This window comes from Sus scrofa, chromosome 8 (assembly GCF_000003025.6).
Source record: "Sus scrofa isolate TJ Tabasco breed Duroc chromosome 8, Sscrofa11.1, whole genome shotgun sequence".
Classification (NCBI taxonomy): domain Eukaryota; kingdom Metazoa; phylum Chordata; class Mammalia; order Artiodactyla; family Suidae; genus Sus; species Sus scrofa.
In genome coordinates, this window is record NC_010450.4 from 81,210,240 (window position 1) to 81,236,817 (window position 26,578).

A 26,578-nucleotide genomic window follows, 5' to 3' on the forward strand; every position below is an offset into this window, starting at 1 on the left:
ATTTTATACTTAGGGGCCACTACCAGTGCAGGGCCTTAGCTTCTGGCTCATTTCTACAGACTAACTTAGAAAGATATGATAAAGGTAGAAACTGAAAATCCTACTAGGCAACCACAGTTACTTACTGCTCCATAAACAGAATGCACATGGAAGCCTGTGTGGTTCCTGACTTTCTGAGCTTGTAAAATGCATTTTTCATATGCAAGAGACAAAGCATCTTTAAAACAAAAGACAACTGCCTAAAACAAAATGGTGTGTACCCATGGCTTCTATTGTAGGTATATATCACTGCATATGATATAGCAGTGGAGTAATGGGATTCAACTGCTAAGCCATACAGGAGCCCTGCAGCTGGATGTCTGAAACCTGGTATACGTGGCTGTGCTAAAATCCAGCCCAAGGAATCAGCTACGCTAGTTTATCGTCTGTGGTCTTTCCGGTGACGTCTGTTAGAAACATCTGCCCATGTGTCAGTCTCATCACCATGCTGAGTTGAGGACTGGGACAAGATAAGACCTCCAACTTTAATGACTTTTGCTCCGGCACAGGGAAAAACACAACACCAAATACTGCTTTTTTCAAACCAGCCAGCCAACAAACCAACCAAACAAAACCCCGTTGCCAACCCATTGCTTGTCCCTTTCTGTGCTGCCTCCAATATGCCGTTTGTACTGGTAACATGGTCACAAAATTTATTAACAGAGACAGAGTAAAACTGACTGAGGCCGGTGGTCGTCAGGAACCAGCACTTAGATTCCACTTAGGGTGTGTGCTTTGGCACAACTACAGGGCGGAAATATCAGGTCACTTTTAAGTCCACACACACCAGCCACAGCATGCATATACCACACGCACCAACACAGAGACAATCACAGAAAAACTGGCTAAAAGAAATGTACAGTTGTTTATATATATATTTATATACACACAGTAAAAGATTCTGCTGTACTCACAGTCTGTAAACATCGTGGAAAATGCCCAGCAGAAGTCACTGTGGGCCTTTTGAAATGGTGACCACGTGAGGAGTGGGGGTGGGGGAGGTGTTTAGGTTCATCCTGGAAACCCAGAGGAGTGAAGAACCTTAAGTTCACGGTGGCATCTGGGGATAATTACATTTCGCTGACATGATAAACTTGGCTGGCTGCTTTGACATTATATTTCCTAAATTCCTTTGTGGAAAAGGGAATGACCAAAAAAAGTCTTACTGCCAGTTAACATTTTAAAAGCAATCAAGAGAATATGAAAAAATAAAGAGAATATAAGGTGATATGTGTATATGTATATATATGTATACATATATACATACACATCTTATCATTACCAAAAAAGAAAACCTCAGTGGAAATTTCCAAATCTTCTAAAAATACTCAATCCTTTTCTCCTGGTTGTGTTGTGCATTGCACTGAAAGTCTTAGGCATACTTAAATGACACATGCATTTAATTTAGTAGATAGTATTGATTTTACAGAAAATGCTTCCACTGAAAAAATTGGGCTTGTGGAGTTCCTGCTGTGGCACAGTGGGTTAAGGATCTGGCATTGCTGCAGCTGTGGTGTAGGTCGCAGCTGCAGCTTGGATATGACCCCCAGCCTGGGAACTTCCACATGTCATGGGTGTAGCCAAAAAAAAGGCTTGTGAAAAATAGAACTATTTTATTCAAGAATTATTTTAAAACTTAACATAAAAATATGCACAAGATCTGTAATGAAACACCATTAAAAAAGAGAATAGAGTTTCTTAAAAATGTTTTGAATAGCAGCTATTAAACTGCCATATGTGGATATCAGCCTGTGATTTAAGTTCTTGTATTTATTGCAGCTTGAGAATTTATTTTTTTAAAAATAAGCAACTGACATTAAATACATTAACATCATTGCTTACCTGAATTCTATTTTACTTCTTTTTGGGGGATATAATATGTATAAATAAGCTCAAATGATCATTTTGAGGCTACTATGCAGTTAAAAAATACTGGCACTAAATGACATTTCAAATAAAGGAGACCTAAAGCCACACTGTGTTTGGCCAAAGAACCAAAATTACTTTAAAAAATAGTAAACCTTGTCATAATTTCCAAGCTTTTCATGGTGACCAGTTCTTACTGAACATTCTACAGAACCACCATGTAAAGCTAGCCATGTACTCAAAAACTCTATTTTCATGCAACGGTAGTAAATAATCTTCTGGTTTAACAGAGTAATCTCCCTTCCCCTTGCTGACATCCACCATCACCATTGTTTTAGGGCTGAATATAACATGCAGAGTATGTAAATTAGATACATCAAAGAAGTAATAAGATTTGTTGAATTTGTAGGTATAAGCCAGTCAACCTTCATTGTTTTGGAAAGTATTTTTCTGAAGCTGGGACTGATCATGGGAGAAGGATGGAAGGAGAGATTTCCAGAGACACAGTTGCTGTGTGATTTTTTTTTCCCCTCCAATAAGGTTTGATGTACATGGATGAATGTTCCTTTAGAGATTTAGTTTATACTGTCCTTGTGGCTGCTCCTCTCAGTGTTATGGTTGTTTTGTTCATGGTTCTTCCACTGGATGCTTGTTCCATTCATGGGGACTGAGGTCATCAGACTTTTGGACTGGTAACAGCAGCAGCAGAGGCAAGACTGGGAGAAGGAACAGACTCTCGTTAAGACGGGCACCTCAGCTGATGCTCTTTTTCTTTTTAGGGCCGCACCTGCAGCGTATGTAAGTTCCCAGGCTAGGGGTTGAAATTTGAGCTGCAGTTACCAGCTTACGCCATGGCCACAGCAACGTCAGATCCAACCCGCATCTGCAACCTACACTGTGGCAACGCCGGACCCTTAACCCACTGCGCGAGGCCACGGATGGGACCTGGGATCCTCACGGACACTATGTTGGGTTCTTAACCCACTGAGCCACAACGGGAACTCCACAGTTGATGCTCTTAAGAGCCCTAGGTGGTAGGTGCTATTTTCCTCATCTTATGATTGTGAACAGGGAGGCTTAGAGAGGATAATAAGGGGGAGGACTGAACTTGGAACCCAGGACTCTCTCTATTGGAGTCTTTCCTCTGGGTATGCTGCCTTTTTATGAAGATCAAAAACATGTTTACTTCTAAGAGTTTGCACCCTGATTTTCCTTTCTCCTCTAGCTAATGTAAACTAACTAGTAACTGATATTAACTCCAGATTACATAATGTATTTGTTAGGACCCTTATTTTAGTCAGTCCTTTCTTAGGGCAGAATCTTTCTTAGAGCATTCCATGACTTGTAAGCATGATCCAGCAGACTTCAAAAATGTGGCAGCTAGAACTTCCATACCAAGTTTCATCGATTTCTATGGTTCTCTGGTTGATATATGTCTCCTTCGAGATTATAAGTTTCACAAGGACAGTCACTGGATTTTTCCTCTCTTCTCTATCCCTAATAATAATAAACTCATACTGAGTCCTGTTGTCTCAAATGCTTAATATATATTAACCCACTGTCTTTCAACTTATGAGAGAGATCCAGTGATCATCTGATTTTACAGATGAGCAAACAGAGGAAGCAGGAGGGGTACCACTCACACCTGGGTTAAGACAGTGAGCTAGTTCAGAACTGTAATGTAAATCAAGATTGTTTGCTTCCAGATCCCGCAGCCTTGCATGCTATGCCCTATTCTATGCTAAAACCATTCCAGGAACTAGAAAAATCACACCTCAATAAAAAGTGCTTGGAGTTTCAGAAGGACATGGGTTGGTTTAACTCTAAGGAGGTTTGAAGAACAGAAGGAAACTGATTTCAAATTAAATCACATGCATTCAGATTTCTGGAGCCATAAGCCTTTACTTTCCTTGTAAAGGCTATTATTAAATATACTATTAAATAGCATTTAGTAAGAGGCTTAACAATGAGTTAATGTTTGGTTGAGACTGTGGTTAAGTCTAGGATAATGCAAGTCATGAATAGGTTTTACCTCTTCTGTTGACCTGGAGCACAGACTGGAGTCTTTCTTTTTAAAGCAGGGTACTAACCTGGCATGTTATTGAGTTTGTTCTTTTTATTTTAACCTCTGAATACGTGGTTGTCTGAATAGATACTGCTTTTCTGTTACACTAACAACTTGACCCTCTTTCTGAGTGACAAAATATGATTTTTTTTACTTCTTTTCTGAAAAGTACAGCTGATGAAAGTAATATTTACAACTGGAATTGGCCATGCCTGTTGGATACTTAATATACTCTGGTTGTACTTTAAAAATGCTTGCAAAATGTCTTACCTGGAAACAATTTTTAAATTTCTTGCTCACAAAATATAGAGCTATTGGGTTTATACATGAGTTCATGGTTGCCAAGTTAATACCAATATAGTCCATGAGGAGCAGGAAACTAGAGCAAAAAAGAAAAAGAATAGATAAATTAGAGCATAATGTTTTCAAATCTGCTAACTAGCATTTATCTCTCGAATAAGCATTTTTCTTGCCCAGAAGCCATTTCTTATGGGTGGCAGTCAGAATTTTTCAAAAAATTCCTTGTTTAAGCAGCAGTTTCAGTTCTGCAGAGCATTTGCAGATATACCGCAGCACGTGGTTAACCCAAACCATGACGCGCAGCCCCAGGAGGAGAGTGGCAGACTTACTAAGGCTTGCACAGATTTGAGGATCAGGTTTGGGCTGTGTCAGCTAAAGAAAGATAATCAACTTGGCAGTTTTAATTTTCAGGGCTAACGAGAATGTAGACTACATGGTTTTGTAAAAGTATTGTGAACGTGCTATCGGAGAGACTCTTAATTTCCTGCTGAGTCCGTAGGGTCCTACCTAAGTAATTCACATCGGTTCTTGTCCATCTCATCATACACGGTTTTCTTCAAAATACGGCTTAAATGAAGAGGGAACCAGCACAGAGCGAAAATTACAACCAGGCAGAACACTGTTTTTGCCACCTCTCGACGCTAAAGGAAAGTGAGAGGGAAAAAAAAGGACAATAAGTTTAGTCTTTTTCTATTAGAGGAAGTAGTAGATTTGGGGAAAGAATAATTTGAAGAAAAGCCAGAACAGCCTGCCTCACCATGGCTCTGCCTCTTCAAGATTTGAGTCCAACTTTCTGAGCAAGGAGTGGCTAGTGGTTCTTTTGGGCAACTGCCAGGAAGGATGGTGGCCTCAGGCTGGTCCTTGGGGCCAGGACAGAAGTTCAGTGGTGGGCAGAGGTGGGGACTGGCTGGGGTTGAAGCAACACTGTGGCTGAGTCTGTGTGTGTATATGTGTTGAACATTATGGGGTGAAGAGTTAGTTAAAAGTCTCAATTGCAGGTAACACACCAGCATTAATGTCAGCATGGCAGTCAAGATAACAGCCTACCACTATAAAAAAACGCAAAAATCTACAAAGATATTTGGAAAACAAAATGGGAGTAGGAAACAGAAAAGCAAAAAGGAAGACCAGTATTTTTTCTTTCTTTTTTTTCTTCTTCTTTTTTTTTTTTTTTTTTTGTCTTTTTGCCATTTCTTGGGCCATTCCCTCGGCATATGGGAGGTTCCCAGGTTAGGGGCCGAATCGGAGCTGTAGCCACTGGCCTACGCCAGCACCACAGCAACTTGGGATCCGAGCCGCGTCTGCGACCTACACCACAGCTCATGGCAACGCTGGATCATTAACCCACTGAGCAAGGCCAGGGATCGAACCCACAACTTCATGGTTCCTAGTCGGATTCGTTAACCACTGCGCCATGATGGGAACTTGCAGACCAGTATATTTTTCTCCCATTTTTTGATCCGGGAAAAAGCTGCCACTGGGATTTTTTTTTTCCCTTTTAAAATTCTTTCATTAATGACATGTAGTTTCTAGAGATATTGTTTGCAAATAGAGGGACGAGGGTAAAGGATTATCAGCAATGACAATTAGAAAAACTGGGACATTTTGACCCTGGACTGACTCCAGGGGTAGGTTTACATGCTTTGGGGTCTGCACAGGATCAGCAAAACTAGGATAGGATTTATCTGCAACCAGTCATTTGTGTGCATTGAACTTGAGTATTACAGGGCATGCCTTTGGAAGCCTGACCAGGAATGTAAAATACAACTTGTCTGTAACTGGGATCAGTTACTGTCAACATAAAACTGATTGAGAACAGGGCTTGGAAGGGGATGGCTGGTTCAACCCAAAGCATATAGCGTTAAGTATGGGAAGCCTACAATAAATCCACATGATTAATACAGCCATTTATAAAGATTTCAGGGCACTTGTCACAAATTGCTGCTTGAGCCCCAAGAAATTTTTTTAAAAAAATCTTTCAGAGTTAGCTAGCAGGCTGGGATATAGCTTCAGAGAATGCATAAACTGAACAATGATTGAGAGGAATAAAGGATTCCTTCATTCATCTTCAGAAATGGGGATCATTTTATTTATTTTATTTTTTTAAATTACTGAAAGAGTTTTGTTATATTTATAGGTGTACAACAATCATCACAAACAAATTTTTACAGCATTTCTATCCCAAACCCTCAGTGCATCCCCCCACCCCGCAACCTGTCTCCTTTGGAAACCATAAGTTTTTCAAAGTCTGTGAGTCAGTATCTGTTCTGCAAAGAAGTTCATTGTGTCCTTTTTCTTAGATTCCACATGTAAGTGATAGCATTTAATGTTGGTGTCTCATTGACTGACTTCACTTAGCATGATACTTTCTAGGTCCACCCATGTTGCTGCAAATGGTGTTATTTCTTTAATGAGGGATCATTTTATTTTTTTATTTTTTGGTCCTTTTTTTGCCATTTCTTGGGCCACTCCCGCAGGATATGGAGGTTCCCAGGCTAGGGGTCAAATCAGAGCTGTGGCCGCTGGCCTATGCCAGAGCTACAGCAACGTGGGATCCGAGCCGTGTCTGCAACCTACACCACAGCTCACTGCAACGCCGGATCCTTAACCCACTGAGCAAGGCCAGGGATTGAACCCGCAACCTCATGGTTCCTAGTCGGATTCATTAACTACTGAGCCGCGACGGGAGTTCCCTAATGAGGGATCATTTTAAAGGGCCGTTTTGTGTGCACAGACTGTATGCCCAGAAAAACAGAAAAGGATGCTCTTATCTCTCCTGAGCACATCCTTCAAAGGGGATAACTTTTGAAAAGGTAATATTAATATGTTGCCATGACTGTCTGATATTTGGTTAACCAATATCCATTCTCCTGTTTTCATTACTATCAATCAGATCCTTGATTCTGTCACAGCCAGCAGGGGAGCCTCCTTGTCTGCATGGCGACCTGACAGAGTTCTTACCTTTTCGATTAAGCAGAAATCTTTGTGTGGGGTTTCTGGAAGAGCTACTTAAAAATGGGGGATCCCCCTCTGGTGCACACACACTAATGTGACCTGTGTTCTTTCCCTTTCTCCCTGCCTGGAAATCAGGCATAAGGGTAGAGCTGTAGCTGCTGTCTTCCCATAATAAAGGAAAGGTCAACACAACAGCAGAACCCTGGCTTCTGAGTCCCTTGATCATGGAACCAATGACATCTGAACTTTTTGCTGTGGGAAAAAGGTAAACTCCATGTTATTTTAGGTTTTCTGGGACCAACATCCAAACACAATCTTTAACTGATAAAAGGTGTTGTCAGTATAATGAAGAGAAATTAGCGCAAACTGCACAAGAAGCAAGACCAAGAGCCATATGGGATATTGGGCAAGGGTGGCAGGGCCTTTCACCTGGAGCTGGCTCCCCTGCCTTCCTGCCAGGCTCACTCTCCTGCTGCTAGAACCTGCTCTAGCTCTGAGGGAGACACAAGGGAGCATCTACTGCAGGGGACCAGGTCTTGAGTTCTAATCTCCATCACGTTGAGCCAGTCTCTCACCCACCTATATAATAAGGGTAACATCTGTCCAGGGTGTTTGGAGGAACCCAATACCAAGATGATATGGAAATGCCCTTGGAAAACAAACAAACAAAAATGCTATGAAAATGATTGTGAGAGAAGATGAGCATGATGTCTTACTCCTCTGCCATCTTGATCCTTCCTCTATGAAAATGTGAAGCATCACATTACTCTTGCTCCCAATCCCTATTCAGTTATTTTCAGGGTGGGTAACCCGCACAACTTAAACTGGCTTAATCACGATGCTAATGCAAAAATCATCATTTAAAAACACTGTTTTTCACAAATCTGTTTTAAGTCTCCATTGCGGGAATGAGAGGTATTAATTGCTTAATATGTTTCACATCTGGAGTACTTGAAAAATTCATGCCTGGGCAACTCATTCTGAAGTTTCTCAATAGAGTCTTCCTGTTAAACTTTAATAAAAGATAATAGCTACCATTTATGTAACATGTTAGAGTTTATGAAGTATGTGTGTGTACATTAATTCCTTTGATTCTCATAACAACACTGATTCATATATTACTATGTCCAATTTACAGATGGGGAGCTGGAGCTCAAAAAATCAGTACATGAGTTGAGAACAGTTGCTGATGCTTGTGTATGATAATTATACAGGGCAGATTTTCAGGCTCCATCAACTCACATTAACTTTTAGTGTGGCTGGGTGTCCTAATATACTTCTATAGTGATACAACTAACCTGCAGTCCCAGGTTTACTCTTTTTTTTTGGTCTTTTTAGGTCCGCTCCTGCGGCATATGGAGGTTCCCAGGCTAAGGGTCTAATCGGAGCTGTTGCTGCCAGCCTTCGCCACAGCCACAGCAATGCCAGATCCGAGCCGCATCTGTGACCTACACCACAGCACGGCAAGATCCTTAACCCACTGAGCGAGGCCAGGGATAGAACCTGCAACCTCATCATTCCTAGTCGGATTCGTTTCTGCTATGCTATGAGGGGAACTCCCAGTTTTACTCTTTGAATTCACATATGCCAACATTTTCTGAGCACTTACTGTGAGCTGGGTTCTATTAGATACCACACATACATTAGGTAATCCCCTAGATGTATTATTATGTACATTTTATTTAGATTGTTTAAGACTCAAAATTGAGTTAGTATTTGTACAGAAAGTTGCAGGTATTATTATATACATTTTCTGAAGAACTAGACGTTCAGAGAGATTCAGCAATTTGCCCAACATCACAGAGCCAGTAAATATAAGCATCACAGCTTTATCTGTTCTGTTTCCTGCCCGGGGGTCAGGTTGGGGCCTCCTATGGACACATTCAAATTTCTTCCAGAACTTCGGGCCCTCCAAAATGTGACTTCTTGGAGTCCCTGTTGTGGCTTATTGGAAACGAATCTGATTAGGAACCACGATGTTGCGGGTTCAATCCCTGGCCTCGCTCAGTGGTTAAGGATCTGGCATTGCTGTGAGCTGGGGTGTAGGTCACAGACGCGGCTCAGATCTGGCATTGCTGTGGCTCTGGCGTAGACCAGCAGCTGTAGCTCCGATTAGACCCCTAGCCTGGGAACCTCCATATGTCATGGGTATGGCCCTAAAAAAGCAAAAACAAAAACAAAATGTGACTTCTTATGTACCTTAAGAATCCTGTTTCCTATCATGAGTCTCACCTTAGATGTTGCTCTAAAAAGGTCCATCTCCTTTTTTCTCCTCCCTAAATGCATGGTGGCCATGCCATGTTCTAGCTAGACTCCTGTCCACCCACTTGAAATGCCCTCTGTCCTTTCTTCTTCCCATAGAACTCTCATCCTCCATGACCAGTTCAGTGACCCTCATGCATGAACAGTTTCGCCATGACTTTATCTCACACCCTCTGGTTTTCTATGGCACAGGCTACTTTTACCACACCTTGTGATTCTGTTTTCCATTTGCTTCATGTTTGTATTTGATTTCCACAACAAAACTGCAAAGCCTGCTGGGGGGAGAAAGTGATATGCTTCTTTTTTGTCCTGGCTCAGTTCCAAACCCAGTTCAAAATGTTGCTAAACACACACACACACACACACACACACACATTCAGTAGACTCTTGGCAAAAGAAAGAAATAGTTCCTCTCTATTTGGGCCACCTGTTTCACAGGTACACAGGTAGAATCCCTACTTCTCAAAAGAAATTCCTAATACTAAAACTACAAAGACAACAAGGCATACAGATAAGACAGTTTTTAAAAAAATTTATTTGGGCCATGGCATGCAGTGCCTCCATGTGGGGTCCCCAGCCTCGGCCATGGCGGTGAAATCGCCAGAGTCCTAACCACTGGACCACCAGAGAACTTCCAACAAGACTGTTTTTAATTTTAGGAAATCAGGCTAAATCTACACAGTACAGTATTTGTAGGCCTTTAAATGTCAAGGATTAAACAGTCTTGGCCAGAGCGTCATGATCTTATTAGGTTTACCTGTTTCAGGTGTTCACTGAGGGCAATTCTCAGGCTTCCATTTCTTCTGTTTAACATCTCACAAGTCATGAGAGTGTAGAAGATGGCAGTACACACCAGGGGCATGCAGAAGTAGAACCCGAACAGCCACCAGTCTTTTACGTCTTGATAGAACTGTCAAGAGAAGGGGAGAAAAGGAGGGGCATTATAACGAAAGTCAGCTGTGCCGCATTGCTGGTGGCTTCAACATCCTCATGCTTGCAGATATGGCTGTATATTTTCGCTCTCTGGTTGTGGTAATGGGCTTGGAGGTGGTGCTCAAAACTCAGTAAAACTGGAAACTGCAGACACTATCTTGGCTTTATAATAATACATGAAGGAGTTGCATTAAAAATTATCCTGACAAACAGCATTACTCACAATAGCCAAGACATGGAAGCAATCTAAATGTCCATCGATAGAGGAATGGATAAAGAAGATGTGGTGCATATATACAATGGAATACTACTCAGCCATAAAACGAATCAAATGATGGCATTTGTAGCGACAGGGATGAAGTATGTCAGACAGAGGAAGGCAGTCATCATTTGATATTATTTATATGTGGAATACAAAAAAAGGATACAAGTGAACTTATTTATCACAGACTTTGAAAACAAACTCATGGTTACCAAAGGAGAAAGGCTGGGGGGAAGGATGGATTGGGAGTTTGGGATTAGCAGATGTAGACTATTATATCTAGGATGGATGAACAACAGCTCCTACTGTGCAGCACAGGGAACTATATTCAGTATCCTATGATAAACCATAATGGAAAAGAATATGAAAAAGAATGTATATGTAACAATCACTTTGCTGTACAGAAGAAATTAACACAACATTGTAAATCAACTATATTTCAATAAAATACATTTTAAAAATTATTCTGACAAAGATTTTTTTTTTCTTTTTAGGGCTACACCCACAGCATATGGAAGTTCCTAGGCTAGGGGTCCAATTGAAGCTGCAGCTGCCAGCCTATGCCACAGCACAGCAACATGGGATCCAAGCCATGTCTGTGAACTACATACATCACAGCTCAAGGCAATGTTGGCTCCTTAACCCACTAAGCAAGGCCAGGGATCGAGCCAGTGACCTCATAGATGCTAATCAGGTTTGTTACTGATGAGCCATAATGGGAACTCCTGACAAAGATACTTTTAATAAACTAAAGTTGGTTTTAATTACACAATGGAAGAGACCTAATCAATAAAAGGTATTCCCTTCCAAAGCTCATAAAACATGATTTGCAGACATATGGAATCTATATTTATCTTTACTAGGGAGCCTCAATGTTTTGCTGGTGCCTGGTTTACTTCTGACTATTGTGCTTAAAGTGTACTTAATGTGCTATCTTGTTTGGAACTAGCGAAGGTTATAAATGGCTTATCTGTGAGCTTTGGTTACTGGAAGTTAACCCTTTGCCTGGAATGCCTGCTATGTGACCTCTCAGCCAGCTGGAGCCATCAGTAACCGTGACTTTTCGCACTCGCTTAATACCACCTGGAAACTACTAAGGCCGGGCACCTTGTCTGAAGGCACATAGAAGATTCTTTCCCTGTGGACAGGATTTGTAGATACCAGCATCACTCGGTTTTGTGTCTTTTTAAAGGAGAAAATGTTAATACCCAATAAATTATCTCAATTCTTCCTCCCACTAAATTAATCACCAACTTAGAAAGAAATGCTTTTCCTTACTCCGTTTCTCCAGATTGTTTATTTACTAAGGATAATGTAGCCTCCCGTAGTATCTCAGTTCCCACAGTAAAAAATAATCATGCTGCTCTCTAAAAAACTGGAGAGTTTCTGAATTTAGAAAGAGGCCCAGTAGGCTACATTTATAACATGTCTATTAAAATATTCTATAAATGGTTCCTGAAGAAAAAAAAATTCTGGGCAGTTCTTAACTATTTTTATGCCACGATGAACCCCTTTGGATTTCTGGTAAAGACTATAACACTTTCTGCAAATAATACTTTTATATATTATTGCAAATAATTTGTATGTATTACAATAACATGTATGATTGTGACCATGTAAGATTGCAATGGAAAGCAATTACGTCAAAACACAGCTATCAAAACAGGAAAAATAAAATTCTGATATAGTGTAATTATGTATTTATTAAGAAATTGAGTGACAGAGCTAATGGTGGTTCTTATAACTAACTATCTGAATGTAGAAGCAATGATGAATGTAAATGATATTTTGAAATTTTATATCTATTCTGTGGTATGAAAATGCCTATTATTTTTATTAGTGAAAAATATCATGGTACTGTTAACTACTACAGTGGTTTGTTTCCTACATTCATTTTGGAAGGAAAGGATATATTTCAATTAGAAGGAGTGAAAATAAACATGTAATTTATTTTCCATTCAAGTTCACAGACCCCTGAATTCTAGCCTCAGGATAAGTGCAGACGCCCACAGGAGTTGGTTCATTCAAATCTGTTTATACAAATATTTTCCTGTTCACATCACACTGTAGAAAGAGTTTAGTACTGAACTTAAAAAACAAACGGAAAATCAGGACTTTCTCTTCATTTAAGTGCAACACAAACACCCCTTTGAGGAGCCCCTTCTTTTGTACCTCCTTCTTCTGGGTGTGTTGCTGGTTGGGTGTGGCTGCCCAGCAGCAGCTGTGGAGGGCCTGGAAGCTGACCCCGAGGGGACCAGATGGAGTTCCCTTCCCCCCAACCCCCCCCACCCCCAGCCGTGATAGAGGCTTTATAGAACAGGGTCACACATTTCCTTTGAACTGATGTCATGAGCCAGGATATGGAGGGGTCTCCCCTCAGCCTAGGGTGAAGTTGGAGAAGAAAGAGTGGAAAAAAGGAGGGGAGGATCAAATTAGAAAAAGGGAACAGGAGCAGAAAGAGAATCCTCAAACTTTACACTTGGAATGAAATCCACAGAATTATCAGCTTAAACTCATACCCTTGACTGCAACCCTCTAGGCTCCCTTGCCTGAAGGGCAGTTACTCCTGGCTTCATCCCTTAGCTTCAGTGCCAGCGAGGAAACACAGTCCTGATGAAGAAAGCCATCTCATTTTGTCTGGCTGGAGTGATCAGTAAGCTCCCTCTTTTCTTTTTTTTTTTTGGCCCTACCAGGCAGGATCAAACCTGAACCACAGCAGTAACCAGAGCCACGGCAGTGACACTGGATCCTTCACCTGCTGAACCACCAGGAAACTCCAGTAAGCTCCTTCTTACCTTGAGCCTCTCCTCTTAGGAGTATTCAGATTGCTAATTCACACTGCTCAAATTCTGATAGCCTCCCACTGCCTGCTTTGTTTTTCCGCTGTGGAGTGAAAAACTTCATAAAAAAGTCTGTAGATCAGCAGAAGACCTTAATTTTAAGGTTGCCAGTTTGGCAGTGTTCATGAGCACTTTTAATTTTAAAACAAGAATTTCCAAGCAGGATAACTGGTCAACTGTAAAACCACTCTTGTTGTGAATTTTCCAAGGCAGAAAAACATACCTTGAGAGGTCTGTAATTAATTAAATGTGGAATTTGAGCTGTGTGAAACTTACATCAAAGCACTCAATTATGCTGATTTAAGAGAAATAGTTACCCTTTTGGTTTTTCTTCTCAGTCTACACGCGACTAGTTCCGCAAAGGAAATATGTATTTTAAGTGGGTTTCCTAATACTCCCTGTCATGTCATTAGGCTTTTCAGAAGAATTAATGTGGTCAAGTATATTAAACAATAATTGAATTTGTTACCCAAATACTTTTCAGAAAAGTGCTGCAACTTTATATCACTTGCATATTAGAATCTGTACTAGTATAAGCGCATGTGAGAATTACTTCCTACTTTGAGTTAGTAAATCTATCCTTAAAAAATGTATGACAGGGAACCATATTCAATACCCTGTGATAAACCATAAGGGAAAAGAATTTTTAAAAATAATGTATATAGGTATATATATACACATGTAACCTAATCGCTTTGCTGTACAGTGGAAATTGATACAACACTGTAAATCAACTATACTTCAATTTTTAAAAAAGTGTGAAAAGACATTATTAGAGAAATGCAAATCAAAACTACAATGAGGTACCACCTCACAGCAGTCAGAATGGCTATCATTAACAAGTCAACAAATAACAAATGCTGGAGAGAGTGTGGAGAAAAGGGTACCCTTCTACACTGCTCATGCTAATGTAAATTGATACAACTACTATGGAAAACAATATGGAAGTACCTCAGGAAACTAAATATAGAACTACCATATGATCTAGCAATCCCACTCTTGGGCATATATTCAGACAAAACTTTTCTTGAAAAAGATACATGCACCCATATGTTCACTGTAGTACTATTCACAAGAGCCAGGACATGGAAACAACCCAAATGTCCATGGACAGATGAATGTATTAAGAAGATGTGGTATATATACATACGGAATACTACTCAGCCATAAAAAAGAACAAAATAATGCCATTTGTAGCAACATGGATGCAACTAGAGATTATCGTACTAAGTGAAGTAAGTCAGAAAGAGAAAGACAAATACCATATGATATCACTTATATATGGACTCTAACATATGGCACAAATGAACCTTTCCACAGAAAAGAAACTCATGGACTTGGAGAACAGACTTGTGGTTGCCAAGGGGGAGGGGGAGGGAATGGGATGGACTGGGAGTCTGGGGTTAATAGATGCAAACTGTTGCTTTTGGAGTGGATAAGCAATGAGATCCTGCTGTATAGCACAGGGAACTATATCCAATCACTTATAATGGAACATGATGGAGCATAGTGTGAGAAAAAGAATGTACATGTGTGTGTGTGTTCCTGGGTCACTTTGCTGTTACAGTAGAAATTGACAGAACACTGTAAACCAAATATAATGGAAAAGAATAAAAATCATTTCTAAAAAAGTGTGAAAAGAATGTATATATAGATGTATGACTGGGTCACTTTGCTATACTGAAGACATGACTATAAATCAACCATACCTCAATTAAAAAAAAAAGTGCGAGCCACATGCATTTCCCCAAGTGACGTCAAATAAGCATCAGTGTGTCTGTCAGATAAGAAATTGCTGTGCTGTATTCCTTATTATCAACACAAATAGCACTACATACATATACACACATATACATCTGTCTCTCTTAGTAAATTTGTTTCAGGACTCTGAGTTGTTTGGTGCAGAGCAACAGCTGTGTCTATAGTTGTGCTTCATTACAAGAGTGAAAACAAAATTGTTGTTCTATTCAGGAAGTTAAGTCCTGGTTTCACATGGACTTTTCATGCACCTGAAGAATATTGGAGCTAACAGAGTCAAGCACATTTGGCATGATAGAGAAGGCAGCAAGCCTTGGTGATGGTCACAGTGAATAAAGACCTCCATCCCCTCTCCGATTAATTCCCTTTCAACGATTCGTACCTCCATGAATTTTGACGTGGCATTGAGCATACAGGTTTTGTGCTCTTCGCCCTTGTATTCAAAGGGCACCATGACAAAGCCGATTGCTTCAGGGATGGCCAGGATAAAAGAAAGGATCCAGATGGAGACAATCTCAATGGCTGTGACCAATGGAATCCCGATTCCCTGAACACGACTCCAGGAGGCAACTGCTCTGTACCTGAAAAAAAAAAAAAAAAGTATGTGTGCGTGATGGAACCAAGTTGTTAGGAAAATTTAAGTTGATTTCAATTAAGTAAAAATTGCAAATGCTGGAAAGCTCCTTCCCTTGGCCAGTGACCAACCATTGGCTTTTTAGGAATTCTCTATGAGTCCTGATATGAAAAACAAGAGGGGCTCTTGAAAGTTCTACCCATTTGGAGATCAACTGCCTGGCAGGCCTGAGTCTGAGATCTGCACTTGGGGTCTAGCTCCATCTCGTGAGAATTTAGGATGTGGCAGCATCAGACAGGTGTGCTATGTTTTTTAAGCTGCAGTAAAACACATATCATTGGATGATAGAAGAGGTATTGAAAGCTGCTGGTACTTGCTATGGTAATGATCTTATTTCTCTTTATACAGTAGCTAAAAAAAACTTGAGGGAGTTCCCTGGTGGCCTATCAGTTAAGGATCTGGCATTGTCACTGCTGTGGTGTGGGTTTGAAGCACAGCCCAGGGAACATGCCATGGACATGGCAAAAAACAAACAAACAAACAAACAAACAAACAAAAAAACAAAAAAACCCAAAAAACAAACAAACAAAAAAACCAAAAAAAAAAAAAAACCTTGATGAAATGGATGTAGATATCCTTAGGTTAATAGTGACCATAAATATTCCATTGTTTTCTCTCTTTTTCTACCTTCAAAATATGATCACAGTGGGCTTGTATCAGGTGGCTGTGTTAATAAATAAATATTTCTTTCTTTTTTCTTTTTCTTTTTATGGCCACGCCTATGGTATATGGAAGTTTCCAGGCTAGGAGTTGAATTGGAGCTGCAGCAGCAGGCCTGTGCCATAGCCCCAGCAACACCAAATCCAAGCTGCATCTATGACCTATAGCACACCTTGTGGTGATGCCAGATCCTTAACTCACTGAGCGAGGCCAGGGATGGAACCTGCATCCTCACAGACACAATGTCCTCAACTTGCTGAGCCACAGCAGGAACTCCAAGCAATAGTTTTTTAGTTTCTTTTTATGGCCACGGCCACAGCATATGGAAGTTCCCGGGCCAGGGACTGAATCTGAGCAGCAGTAGAGGCAATGCCAGATCCTTTAACCTACTACACTGGGTCAGCAGCAATCCACTGTGCCATGGCAGGAACTCCCAGTTTTAGTAAATAAATATTTCTAATAATAGTATTTGAAAATGTCAAAGAATAATTATATCTCTTCCATGAGGCTCTGTGCTGGACTGTATAAAACTGATCTAAATATACCTTGCTTCCTAATCTTTATAGTTTACAGTTTAATAGAAAAGAATCGTTCATACAGAAGTAGAGGATATAAGTATAACTGAACACTTACGCCAATCAAAAAAACCAAGGAGCATTAAGAAATTGTGTTTGCTTTATTTTTTACCTTAACATTTTAGGATAGTAATCACCTTTAAATGTTAAGTCTAAAGAAAGTTAGGTTTCAGAAACTCTCTGCTCTTTGACCTGATGTGACGGTCTGGTGCTAACTGCTTTCAGACTTACTATTAAGAAGGGACTTGGGATGTGGTACAGTATTTTTGTGGCTTCATTCTTGAAATATTTGTTGCTGTTGTAATGGAAAGGAAACATTCTCTTTTTATAGCTTTCATTAGATAGTGCCAGAAGAAGGCTGTAAGAGAGACCAGGCATTGGAGACAGGTGGACATGGGCTTGCAGGCCAGGCCACTGAATGGGGAAGATTTGTCAGCAATACCAAGGCAAGTTACAAGCTACCCATCACTATCCAAACGAGCCCCTATCACTTACATTTAGCATTCTGTTTTTCCATCATCTATAAGGTACCCCTGTGAAAACACAGCTCCTAGGAATTGCGCTACCGTGTTCTTCACTGCAGATGAGAACCTTTGGTTTTGGTAGGTAAGATGCTGCCCCATGGCATATATGTGCAGCACAGTTTGCTGGAGAAATGTTTTGCAAAAGATTTTTAAGGTAAATAAAATTGGTGTATAATAAGAATCTCAGAAAAAGCCCACATTAGAATGGAATAAAATACAGCTACGCAAACAGACTAAGAAAATCCTTTGATGACAGAGCCAACATTGCGCTTTAAAATTTATGGTTATTACCAGCGGAATAAAGGCTGCTATACATTTTGTTTTCTATTTCGGCTTACTTTTCTTTGCTGCCTTATTAGATGGGTAGCCTGATGTTCTGTAGAATCTAAAAGGCATGGAGATGGGACGTCTCTATCCCAAGGCTCTCAATGAGTTACATCTGTTTCTTCTTCCCTCCTCTTAGAGCGGTTATCAGGAAAGGTGATAGAAATAAAACACTCTCTCTTAAGAGAGCAAGAAAGCCAGCTTTCTTAGGCAGGATTGGTGATAGAAGGTGGTTTGGTAGGAAAATGTGGTCTACCTGTTCCTATGATGAATATATTCACAGACCAACTTCATTTTACCATGTGGCCATGAATTTCCAGAATATTACATATCTATAATCCAATGTAAATTCAACATTAGAAGAAATAGAAGTAATGTTTAGTGTCTAGTTGAGCGAATGACTCACAGTCAGTTGCCTCCTTCATCAACCCACATGACGGAGGATCAGAATGTTTTTCATTTCTAACCACACTGATCTTGATAATGTCTCCATGAAATGAGAGCACAGCCATAGGCGGAATTAGAAACAGTCATTTGGGGTGATGGAAGTGGGGAAGATAAGAAATACTGGATGTTCCAAAAATGATTTCTCTTTAGGGGATAATGACACAGCACACAATACCCAATATGTTCTCCTTACTAGGTGTGATTCTAAACAATCTTCAATCTAGTTAGTCCATCTACATGACATACTCAATGTCAGAGAAAATCTGCAAGTGTAGAGATAGCTGCCAACAAACAATATTCTGGAAATAATCCCTCCTCTTTGAAATGCTTTCTTCACTTGGCTTTGACCACATTCTGCTGGTTTTTCTCCTCCTGATGAGATTGGCTACTCTCATCTCTTTGGCTGGTTTGTGCCCATGCCTCATAGTTCTAGCACTGGATTTCTCATAGGTTTTCTCCTTAGTCCTTGGACCTCTTTTCTATCTGTGCTCTTAGTGAGCTCCTCCAGGCTCATGGCTTTCATATCCTTTAAACTATCTAGGAGTTCTCTGATGGCCCAGCAGGTTAAGGATCCAGCATTGTCACTGCTATGGTGTGGGATTGATCCCTCACCAGGAACTTCCGCATGCCACAATCATGGCCAAAAAAATAAACAACAACAACAACAAAAAACTATCTAAATGCTGACAGTCAATTTTTAAATGTATAACTCTAGCCTGGATCCTCATCTCTAACTCTAGACTTGCCTATGTGAGATCTCTGCTTGGATATTTAATAGGCACTGAAGCTCACCCCCATCAGACTCCTGGTCTTCTTTGCCCTTTCCTCGCCCTCTCTCTAGTCTTTACCATCTCAGACCCAAACCTTGAAGTTAGCTTTTCCTCTTCTTTTTCTCTTCCACCACAATCCAGTTCTTTAGCAAACTTTAAAACGTCTTCCTTCAAAATATATCTAGATGCAACTACAGTTCTTACCACCTTGCCTGTTAACCGCCTGCCTGGATTATTGCAAGTGCTTCCTAACCGGTCTCCCTGTGTCCACTTTGCCCTCCTTTAGTTGGCCCTGAACACAACAACCGGGGTGAACCTGGGAAAATGTAAGCCAACCTGTCACAGCTCTGCAAAAATCCCTCAGTGTGTTCCCACCCCAATGGGAATGCCTACAGGTGTCCTTCAAGTCTTCAGTCAATGTTGTCTATTCACAGAGGTCGTTCTTGAATACCCCTTTTAAAACTGCCAGCTTCCCTTCCAGACTTACCCCATCCCATGCACCCTGATTATTTTTTGCCATAGCACATGATGGGATCAACCAAATCATTTACTTATTTGGCTTATTGTCTATGTCTACCTCACCCTTTAGACTCTAAGCTCCATAGGGCAGACATCTTGTATGTTGGTCGCAAGACCTACAATAAGTGCTGAATAGATACCTGTTGAATTAAGCATCTTTGTTTCCTTACCATGCATTTGATGTTATTGGCCAAGGCCAAAAGGCATTCCAAACAGTTTCTCGATTTTCAAGTCAGCCCTGGATTAGGCAACTGATAAAGAGCTAATACTTTTGGAATCCTAGAATCAAATAATTTAAAAACCAAGAGGGACCTCTGAGCTGATCTTTCTCCCCTTGTGTTCTGGTTGGGAACCTGACGACTAGTGTGTCACCATGTCCCCTGCTTGGTCTCTAGTGAGTGTGGGGTGCCTGGGCCAGGGCTCTTGTCTGCCAAGTCCCAGGGCAGTCTTTTCCCATGACACCACCTTGAACCCTGTCATGTGACAGGCCAAAATAAAAGAATAAATTACATGTTTGATTTATGTGAAGATGTTTGCTACTGTGCATGTCTATAAATAGATTTTTACATATTTTCAACGCAAGAGGCATTTAGTGCATGTTTCTGAATCTTTAAGGTGTGATCTTGGAAACATAATTAAAAGATATTATTAAGTGTACTTTAAAAGAGTATAAAAGAAAACTCAAACTTAAAAGCTATCACTTCAGCAAATCTATTTTCATTTCTCCTATTCTTTGCCCATTTCTGTTCTCATAAACATACTTTGACTATATATTATAACCTTGTCAGTTACAATTTTATTTTTGGCTTTATTCACTTTTCATTATAAAACACACTCATGTTTCTCTATGGGCATGGCATTTATTAATTTCATGGCTACACCGTATAACAAGATATTGATACAATTTACCAAAATCTCTCTCCTTTGGTCACATCATTTCTCATGTTTCAAGGTTGTGAATAAGAATAACATGTCTATAAATACATTTGCACATACAGATATTTTTCTTTTTGAATGATTTTCCTGGGTTAATAATCTTGAGTAAGATTACTGAATCAAGGGAATGAAAAAGTAGTTTGAGTACCTTTAACAAAATATTACCCCTCAGTGCCTGTCAATGCTTGCCTTCATTAGAATTAATTTTTCTTCAATTTTTCCACTTCTGTAAGGTAAAGTGGCTCTTATATATTTATGTCTGCACACCTTTAAGAGTAAATATGAACATTTGTAATGTTTGTTTGGGATTTACGTTTCTTATGTGATAGGCAAACCAACTGCCATATAAAGGATTGGATGCAAAATACCAGCAGGAAAAAGCCAGGTGAGATAGATTAAAAGACAGCAGTGGAAGAATAAAATCATGCAATTTACAACAGCATGGATGGACCTAGAAATTCTCATAAGTAAATCAGAGAGAAAAAGACAAATATCATATGATACCACTGATATGTGGAATCCAAAATATTCCACAGATGAACTTATCGACAAAAAAGAAACAGACTCACAGACACAGAGAACAAACTTGTGGTTATCGAAGGGGAAAGGTGGGGGGGAATAAATTAGGACCTTAGGATTAGCAGATGGACACTACTAAATATAAAATAAATAAACAACAAAGACCTACTGAACAGCACACAGAACTATATTCAGTATCTTGTAATAACGTATGATGGAAAAGAATCTGAAGAATAATATATATCTGTATATGTATACTTGAATCACATTGCTGTACACTAGAAACTAACACAACATTGTTAAGTCAACTATACTTCAATTAGATAAAAACAAAAAGAAAAAGGAAAAAAAGATAGCTATGGTATTTGAACACTTCTTCAGTTGAGTCCTTCAACTGGGCTGGCATGTGGTTGCTCTGAGCAGTTGAGCACAGCTGGAAGGATGCTTTGCCAGTTTTACCTCAGCCTCTGAAAGGAGCATCAGGTTCCACCCTGGAGCCTTGAGCCTGCTGGAGCAGTGAGCAGCCGTGGGCTCCCCAGAGAAGGGGATGGGCTTCGCCGAGTTCAGATGTCCAGCTGTTCCTGCCAAGGGGCCAGTCACATGAGTCTTGGACCCATGAAACAAGCTCAGTGGCCAGCTGAAATGCATCACAAGACCCCATTCAAAGTGACAAGGAGCAGAAGAACCACCCAAATTCCTGCCCCAGAGCACGGTCAGATAGTAAGGAAATGGCGGTGGTTTTAAAACATTACATTTTGGGAAAGGTAGTTATCAAAGGAAAATGAGGCAGGTAGATTAAAGGGTCACCTGATTTTGACAAGAGAATTAAGAAAAAAGAATGAATAACCATGTGCAATGGGGAACAGACCCCCAAATGAGCTCCTGAGTTGCCTTACACCCAGTGTGAAGGAAAACAGTGCACCAGGAGAAGGAGGAGAAACCACGCCCAAGTCTAAATTTAAAAAAATGACGTTTTTCGGAAAATCACTTCCATGCTTCTTGAATTAGGATAAACCTTAGAGAATATTGCAATGACCACGGAGCAGTCACTTGAAATGAGGGATGAAGAGCTAGCATAGCTTTGAGATTGAGGCAAATCAAACAAAGTGGCCTTGTGAATGGATCTTTGCAACTTTTCCAGGTTTACACATCATCCTGAGTAGTTAAAAAGATTTTTATCTTTTTACAGTCTTCTTCCCCAGGCAACTTTTAACTACAATTTAGAGATTGTAGACCTTTTTATTGGTCTGACCCCCATTTTCCACTTTAAACATGACCAATAACCTTACAAATAGCATTGAATTCCTCTTCTCAATCCCTGCCCCCTCTTTCTTTCTCAGAAACAGGTTCAAAGTGACTTGTAAAGCTTGTCACTTACAGCTCATAAGAATACCTATTTGAATTATTGGCAATGGCTAGTTATTCATGTTTTGTTGGGAAAAACTCAACTCACTTTAGAAGTATACTGCTTTAGCATTAAACAAAATTATATCACTGATTAAAGCTTGGATAGTGGTCAAAATTTGTTTCTAAATTCCCGTCTTTTTTGAAATTCCTGTTTTATTTTTAAGTAACTAAGGAAATGAAATAAAAATAAATAATAGATTTTAGGAGGAATAAGTGAAAAGGTTAAATAACATTAAGTCCATAGTTGAGCAACTGTTACAAGTGAGGTGCTTTCTCTGTCTTGTTTTCCTTATTTAGATTAAAAGCCTGGAGTGAGGAAGCTAGAGTTTTTCTTTGATCTTACAGTATTAGTATTCACTGAGCAGTCAGTGAAGTAATGAAGAAAGTGTACAGAATTCAGATGAGTATTCTCATTATTTTCCCTCAAAAAATAACTCTGAAATAAGAGATAACTATCATATTTTTACAAATTTAAAAAAATCATGGGAACCTTTCCTGAGCCATAATTTGTCTCAGCTCATAAAATGAAAGCAGAGATTCCCAAGGTGAAAATTGTTTTGTAACCAGTTCCAATTTCCTTCCTTTATTCCTTGCTTTATTTTTAAAAAGGGAGGGATTTTCTTATTTTTAGTAGAATATAATGCAATCAAATCAAGACTCAAAGCAAGTGGTATTTAATCTTTAGAAATTATGTGTGAACAATTCATTGTCAAGGGTGAAAGCTTCTCAATGTCAAAATGACCTCAGAAAACTAAATGCAGAACTACCAAATGACCCAGCAATACCACTCTTGGGCATATATTCAGACAAAACTTTCCTTGAAAAAGACACATGCACCTGTATGTTCATTGCAGCACTTTTCACAATAGGCAAGACATGGAAACAACCCTAATGTCCATGGACAGATGAATGGATTAGGAAGATGTGGTATATATACACAATGGAATACTACTCAGCCCTAAAAAGAACAAAATAATGCCATTTGTAGCAACATGGATGGAACAAGAGACTCTCCTACTGAGTGAAGTAAGTCAGAAAGAAAAAGACACATACCATATGTTATCACTTATATATGGAATCTAATATACGGCACAAATGAACCTTTCCACAGAAAAGAAACTCATGGACTTAGAGAACAGACTTGTGGTTGCCAAGGGGGAGGGGGAGGGAATGGGATGGACTGGGAGTCTGGGGTTAATTGATGCAAACTATTGCATTTTGAGTGGATAAACAATGAGATCCTGCTGTATAGCACAGGGAACTATATCCAGTCACTTTTAAGGGAACATGGTGGAAGATAATGTGAGAAAAAGAGTATATACATATATGTATGACTGGGTCACTTTGCTGTAGTGTAGAAATTGACAGAGCACTGTAAATCAGCTATAATGGAAAAAATAAAAATCATGAAAGAGACACACACACAAAAGAAATGTCAAAATATCCCTGTATGTCCCTCCAAAGAGGTCCCCAAGTTGAGCATTAATATCAAATGAAATGTAAAAATGACAAAGGACCCAAAGAACAAAGGACAATGAGTTGATGACCAAAGAAAAAGCATCTGGATTAAGGCAGATTTTTGTGGAAGTGGAATCTGAAAAGACTAAGTCAATGAAATAGATGCTTGACATCTCATTTTCCTTTCTTTAAACCAAGAACTGTGCACGTGCGCGTGTGTGGGGCTATGCATACAGCATACAGAAGTTCCCAGACCAGGGATCAAACCCTCACCAAGGCAGTAACCCGAGCCACAGCAGTGACAACACCAAATCCTTTAGCCATTAGGCCATCAGGGAACTCCCCAAGAACATTTCATCTGATATGTAACTGATACCTTGGGATAGAACACTAGGTTAATTTTTCTTCAGACATGAGATAGGGGAGGACGTGGTGTGGGCAACGTGAACCTCCACCAGACACAGGAATCTGTGACCAAATTCCTCCACTTCCCCATCCCATCACCCCCTCCCCGCCCCTCCCCACCCCACACACATAGGGTTTATAGTGGGGAGACTAAAGCTCAGCAGACCATCCTCTGTGCTTTCCCCAAGGACAAAAGAGGGGGCAGAACAAGGTAAACTTAGCGAAGGAATGGAGGGTTTTGATGATTCAGGTGACCTGGGAATCCCCCTGCCTGAATACCTCTGTCATGCATTTCATTCTCTCTGGTTCACAGCCAAGGAAACACCTAAAGAACTTCAGTCAGACCTCCGTCTTCATGTCTGTACTTCATACCTTTCTCACCAGGTCTCTCTGTTGAAATTCAATTATGAATCATGCTTCTTAGAATGAGGATAATTCATGATGTAGTCTATCACTGAAGAATGAGTGCTCTAAAGCATTTTTTAATCACGAAAAAAAATTATTACATGGATTCATATGAATTACAACAGGGACCACAATACCAGGCCAGGTAACACTATTTAGAGCATATATTCTAAAGTTCGTAACAAGAAAATATATTGCAAAAAAATATATATTGTAACAAAAAAATAATTGGCCTAAATCTCTTTCCTCTCTTTGACCTCTCTTTTCATTGCTGCTCTCTTCTCAGAGGGTTATACCTCATGTCAAAAAAAGGTTTCAAGCATTTCCCTTGTCTTCCTTCTGTTTCTCATTCTTGTTGGTCATATGCAATGCTTGTCTGGGTTTGGCTGGATGTTTCCTCAGAGGTACAGTTTTCTTTGAACACGGAGTGGCTCTTTCTTTTTTTTTTTTTATTTTTTTTTGTCTTTTGTCTTTTGTTGTTGTTGTTGCTGTTGTTGCTATTTCTTGGGCCGCTCCCGCAGCATATGGAGGTTCCCAGGCTAGGGGTTGAATCGGAGCTGTAGCCACCGGCCTACGCCAGAGCCACAGCAACGCGGGATCCAAGCCGCGTCGGCAACCTACACCACAGCTCATGGCAACGCTGGATCGTTAACCCACTGAGCAAGGGCAGGGATCGAACCCGAAACCTCATGGTTCCTAGTCGGATTCGTTAACCACTGCGCCACGACGGGAACTCCATGGAGTGGCTCTTTCTTAAAACTCACCGTCATCCTAGTTTTTCCCTAAACCTTGGGACAAAGTTCAATTTTTTAATAAAATGATGTTTTCCCAAATTTGATGGTGGTTTTGTAAAGGCAAGAGTTGGCATGGAAAGAACTTGAATGGGGCATATTCATGTATTTCTCCAGGCATACAGGCCTCTGTGTGTTCACATCTATGTGCCTATATGTGCTTGTGTTTGAGAGCTGCCCAGTCATAGGAGATTAGTGTTAATATAAAATAAAGGTCATAGGAATGAGCAGGGCAAATGAAAAAAATAAAATGTATAAATGGCGTAAAGTAAATAAGAAAAATGGGTCACAGAAAATGGAAGATTTTTTTTTGTGCTAGCAGGATAACCCCTCACTTTGTCCCTTGACATAATTTCAAATACTATTTATCAATTTCTTTCAAGAAAATTTATATCTGTAAACCTATACATATAAATTATATTTAGCATCTTTATCCATTTCCCTAATTAATACAAGGTTGCTTTCAACTTTTTCTGCAAATGACCTTGTACTTAGATTCTTTGTTCAAATTTCGCATAACTTCCTTAGAATTGATCCTAATAATTGTAATTACTGAGTCAGAAGGTAAAAGTGTTTACAGGACCTTACTTTCCAGAAGGGCTGTTCAAAGCTCTACTACAACCAGATTTTGAGAAACATGCTTTTTAATGAGAATTTCTTTGATTACATGAACATTGGTAATGTTAATTAGTCATTTTAATTTCTTCTTTGGTGATTTTTATATTCATGCTTTTTTTATATGGAAGTCTTAAGATTTTAATTACTATTTGTATGGCTTCTTTAAATACCAAGAATATTAACATGTTGTAGTTTTGCTGCAAATATTTTCCCCAGCTTATTGCTTTGTTTTTTTTTTTTAATTTTATAAATGTTTGATCTTGGAGTTCCCGTTGTGGCTCAGTGGTTAACAAATCCAACTAGGAG

At 39.8% G+C, this 26,578-nt stretch overlaps 1 protein-coding gene across 3 annotated transcripts in view; it reads right to left on the reverse strand.

Annotated features, from left to right (window-relative positions):
* EDNRA (endothelin receptor type A) overlaps nt 511–26,578 on the reverse strand; it is a 68,304-nt gene continuing 42,236 nt past the window's right edge. For 2 of the 3 annotated variants that reach the window (XM_021100476.1, XM_021100475.1), the window contains exons 4-8: nt 15,663–15,861; nt 10,245–10,397; nt 4,778–4,911; nt 4,241–4,349; nt 511–2,621 (exon numbers count right to left, since the gene is read on the reverse strand). In XM_021100476.1, coding sequence (XP_020956135.1) covers nt 2,481–2,621; nt 4,241–4,349; nt 4,778–4,911; nt 10,245–10,397; nt 15,663–15,861 — 736 coding nt within the window. In that variant the 3' untranslated portion in view covers nt 511–2,480. 3 annotated transcript variants of the gene reach the window in all.